The following is a 4,835-nucleotide window of genomic DNA, read 5'->3' on the forward strand; positions in this document are numbered from 1 at the left end:
GTGTTGTGGATTCTGTGGGGGGAGTGGTGGTTGTAGTAGGATATGTTACAGTTGTAGACTTTGTTGATGGTGTAGTAGATTCTGTGGTTCCAGTAGGTTTGGTTGTAGACTCAGTTGATGTGGTTGTAGTTGTGGTTGTTGGGGTTGTAGTGGTAGATTGCGTTGGTGTTGTGGATTCTGTGGGGGGAGTGGTGGTTGTAGTAGGATATGTTACAGTTGTAGACTTGGTTGATGGTGTAGTAGATTCTGTGGTTCCAGTAGGTTTGGTTGTAGACTCAGTTGATGTGGTGGTAGTTGAGGTTGTTGGGGTTGTAGTTGGTGTTTCAGTTGTAGTGGTAGAATGTGTTGGTGTTGTGGATTCTGTGGGGGGAGTGGTGGTTGTAGTAGGATATGTTACAGTTGTAGACTTGGTTGATGGTGTAGTAGATTCTGTGGTTCCAGTAGGTTTGGTTGTAGACTCAGTTGATGTGGTGGGAGTTGTAATTGTTGGGGTCGTAGTAGGTGTTTCAGTTGTAGTGGTAGATTGTGTTGGTGTTGTGGATTCTGTGGGGGGAGTGGTGGTTGTAGTAGGATATGTTACAGTTGTAGACTTGGTTGATGGTGTAGTAGATTCTGTGGTTCCAGTAGGTTTGGTTGTAGACTCAGTTGATGTGGTGGTAGTTGAGGTTGTTGGGGTTGTAGTTGGTGTTTCAGTTGTAGTGGTAGAATGTGTTGGTGTTGTGGATTCTGTGGGGGGAGTGGTGGTTGTAGTAGGATATGTTACAGTTGTAGACTTGGTTGATGGTGTAGTAGATTCTGTGGTTCCAGTAGGTTTGGTTGTAGACTCAGTTGATGTGGTTGTAGTTGTGGTTGTTGGGGTTGTAGTTGGTGTTTCAGTTGTAGTGGTAGAATGTGTTGGTGTTGTGGATTCTGTGGTTGGAGTGGTGGTTGTAGTAGGATATGTTACAGTTGTAGACTTGGTTGATGGTGTAGTAGATTCTGTGGTTCCAGTATGTTTGGTTGTAGACTCAGTTGATGTGGTGGTAGTTGAGGTTGTTGGGGTTGTAGTTGGTGTTTCAGTTGTAGTGGTAGATTGCGTTGGTGTTGTGGATTCTGTGGGGGGAGTGGTGGTTGTAGTAGGATATGTTACAGTTGTAGACTCAGTTGATGTCGTGGGAGTTGTAGTTGTAATTGTTGAGGTTGTAGTTGGTGTTTCAGTTTTAGTTGTGAATTCTGTTGTTGATTCTGTGGTGGTAGCAGTGTTTGTTGTAGTGGTAGATTTTGTTGATGTTGGAGTGCTTGGAGTTGGAGTGTATATATGTGTACATGTACTACATTCTTTTGATTCCTCATCAAAAGCTTGGGCATATTCTGGGCAATGAGGGTAACAACCTGAAAATAGCAACATTATCTTTGTAAGCATTTTTGTTTATAATATAGTAATATGCTAAACATTGCTTTCACAAGATATATAAATGCTTTTATTTTTTGTCATGTTAAATCATTTTGCTTACAATAATCTTTTATTTTCCTCATAAAGTCAGCCTAATGGGTAGCTTGAATTAATTCATTTTTAATAAGCATTATTTGTGGTTTCAGAAAGCCTTAAATCACAACTTACCTTCAAGCTTTGGAACATGTAGAAAATAATTTGAACAAGTCAGGTATGTATCTGGAGTCCCAGGATGGTAGTGCCATAAGCATGATTCTTGATTCATGTTGATTGTTGAACCATGATTGTTGTAGTAATCACAAAAGACAGCTAAAAATAAAGTGCAGAAACAATACTTAAAAAAATTGCAACTTAAAATGTGATCTTCTTTTAAAACCACAATATCATCTCATAAAATAAAATAATCTAATAACAAATGTTATTAGAGTATTTTGTTTTTTGATGAAAAATCTAGAAAGCAGTGTTGCTCCTTTCCTTTTCAATAATTTTATAGACCATAGGTATGTTTGTTTTTAGAGTTTGTCCCAACTTCATTATTGACTCAATTGCTAATAAAAATTAAAGCAACCATACTTTTGTGTCGTAATATTTCTTGTTTTTTTAATATAACTGTGCTTAAGTTATCTGTCCAGTAACAGTTTATTTCTTTACTAGGTATCAAACTTTAAAAAAAAGTTCAAGAAGATATTGTTTACTTACGACAGATTTCCGGAGTTCTCCATGAAATCAAAACATCAGCTTCATTGCAAGCTTGTGCGTAAGCTGCAACAGCTGAACAGAAACACTCACAGTCCCCTCCAGTGTCACAGGCACATGTGTCTTTCACACAGTTTTCATAGAACGGAGTGGGTTCTACCTGTTTAGGCATGCAAAATTATGGATTGTTTTTGTACTTTTAGTGCAACATCTTCACTCCACACACAACCACTGTAGTACCTTGGAGTGGCAGTCTTTGAATGTGTCTCCATTTATGATGTTGCACTTCATTTTTGCCCAGTGGTCTCGATGATGTGCTTCTTCACAAGCGTCAACAAGCTTATCCACATCTGAGCAAGAGCTGTCCCCTTTCCAGCTGTTTGCAAACTCTAGTGGGCTGCTCACTACCAACCCACTTCGGGTGGTGAAGTCGTTCTCTCCGTTACCATCAAAGTTTCCGCACAGGCCACACACTTCGCCCTGCACAAACAGTAACAAGTCAGTCATTGGCACATTTAATACCATGTTTTAATATCAGCCTCAACATTGGCAAGTTTGTACTTTGTTCTTATAATCAGTTGCTGAGACTCACCATGAATTGTGATTCCAGCTGGATAACAAAATATGTTTTGCGATCCCAAATTACAGTTAGACCGATATCAGAAGCTAGCACAATATAAAAGCCCCGATTTATTATTTGATATTTTATTTGTGTGCCATTTTCCAAAACGTCCTTTTTATATGTTCCATCTGAGAGGGTGATCACATTTCTCTGAAATATAAAGAATATTTAAGTTTTGTATTAAAAAAAAAACAAATAAACTTTTTTTTTCAATATTTCAATATTTTTAGTATTATTTGATTATGTATTATCTGTTTTGATACCTAAAGGTACTTGAAGGAGTTGTTAAGGTTGGGGAAAGCATTTTGTGTCTTTGCATTTTGCCTTACCCCAAGCTGAATTCTGACAGTTTTGGAACATGTTGTGCCTGTGGATCCACATGGTTCATCTTCTGTGATGACTTCAATGTCACTCTCTGCTGTTTTATTAAAACAATTATTCTGAACAAAAATAGGTTATTTAAGTTGTGCTCAAGAGAACAGATAATGAACAAATAATAAGTAAATTAATTAAACCCCACAAACTAAGAATACTACACACATAAATTGCTCCTCAAAAGAACATACTGTCTTTTGACATGTGGCTGCGTACGCAAATGCGTTTTCAGGAAAAATTGATATTTAGTTTTAAGCTCATACCTAAATTTATTAAATCATTTCAAACACAAAGGTCTGCTTGATTCTTAGACTTTCCCTTTAATTTGTTGATGTGGACAAAGTACTGAGTCATCCTTTACTAACAAAGATCCATTGTCTGATAGCCAGTATCTGTATTTTACCAAGTAATCTCCTTCCAGCTGCTGTGCAGTAATATTTCATTCATTAAATAATCCCATTTAATTCCTAATAATCAAATCCCAGCTGCAGACAAATGCTTTTTAGAAGTGTTTTTGCATTAGCTTACCTTGATAGCAACATAAGAACAATGTCCTTGAAACTCATATTGTCGCATGTCAAATGTTCTGTGATGTCCACTTCCATAAATAATGCAGCTCTGTGAACAATTGTTCATTGTGCATATCCACTTTCCACCTCTGCAAGTACTAAATATATAATAAATGTATAGAATTAAGCAGAATTATTAAATGCATCAAATTCAAACTTAAAATGATCAACAGAAAATTGTTTTTAGTCTATAAAAAAAATGCAGCACAAGTAGTATAGTTATTTACCAGAGGTTGCAATCTTGATGAAATGTCCCTTCAGGTTTATAGAATTTACCATTGTGCTGGCATGGACATTCACTTTCATTTTTCACACAGGAGCCTTTACCATCATCAAGCTGGTCAGGAGGACACATGCAGTCGGAGACACATTCTGATGCATCCTGGGGAGATAATATGTATACAGTTATTCAAAAGTACTCAGAAATAGTTGATATCTTTCGCTTTAAACATTAATTTATTGAGTGAGCCTACCTCAACCAACATTAAATTAAAGCTATTTTACTGTCTCAAGAGATCTACAGCCTGTGAAAGACAGCAGTACAAAACCACATGCGACATTTGGGCTATTTTAGTGGCCCTTGTTTAACCAGTATTCATTTTTGGTTAGTCAGTTTGAAAATACTCACATAAGCTGACCAACATGTTCACAAAGCACATTTCAGTGGTGCATAAAAGGTCCACATATTGTTAAAAATGAAAAAATATATCAGGAGTTCTGATCCTCATCAAAGATTAACAAGACAAAAACTCACACAAATATTGTCAATCAGATTCATGCAACTTCTAGCACATTGTGGTCCAAGGGTCTTGGCGCTTGTAGAGGAGCAGTTGAAGTACACTTTTGAAGCAGGACATGCTGTACAAACAGAATGTACTTGTTCACATTTCACAAGATTACACCAGTACCAGTCCTATGCGGGGGTTAAAGTATTTTTAAATTTTTGGGGGTACTATGACAAAAAAAAAAAAAAAATCTCTCTCTCTCTCTCTCTCTCTCTCTCTCTCTCTCTCTTTATATATATATATATATATATATATATATATATATATATATATATATATATATATATATATATATATATTTTTTTTTTTTTTGAATATACTTCAATTTTCTCTATTTAATAACTAACAATCATTTT

General features: G+C 36.2%; 1 protein-coding gene across 1 annotated transcript in view; it reads right to left on the reverse strand.

The window, feature by feature from the left end:
• LOC106964657 (mucin-2-like) overlaps positions 1 to 4,835 on the reverse strand; it is a 21,325-nt gene that overhangs the window by 11,097 nt on the left and 5,393 nt on the right. The window contains exons 6-14 of the mRNA XM_015060291.1: positions 4,449 to 4,552; positions 3,922 to 4,076; positions 3,654 to 3,792; positions 3,080 to 3,190; positions 2,721 to 2,900; positions 2,369 to 2,608; positions 2,132 to 2,288; positions 1,601 to 1,741; positions 1 to 1,371 (exon numbers count right to left, since the gene is read on the reverse strand). Coding sequence (XP_014915777.1) covers positions 1 to 1,371; positions 1,601 to 1,741; positions 2,132 to 2,288; positions 2,369 to 2,608; positions 2,721 to 2,900; positions 3,080 to 3,190; positions 3,654 to 3,792; positions 3,922 to 4,076; positions 4,449 to 4,552 — 2,598 coding nt within the window. The remainder of the gene's footprint in view (positions 1,372 to 1,600; positions 1,742 to 2,131; positions 2,289 to 2,368; positions 2,609 to 2,720; positions 2,901 to 3,079; positions 3,191 to 3,653; positions 3,793 to 3,921; positions 4,077 to 4,448; positions 4,553 to 4,835) is intronic.

The sequence above is a fragment of the Poecilia latipinna genome, unplaced genomic scaffold, assembly GCF_001443285.1.
Source record: "Poecilia latipinna isolate Pla-1442-1.1 unplaced genomic scaffold, P_latipinna-1.0 Scaffold1699, whole genome shotgun sequence".
Classification (NCBI taxonomy): Eukaryota; Metazoa; Chordata; class Actinopteri; order Cyprinodontiformes; family Poeciliidae; genus Poecilia; species Poecilia latipinna.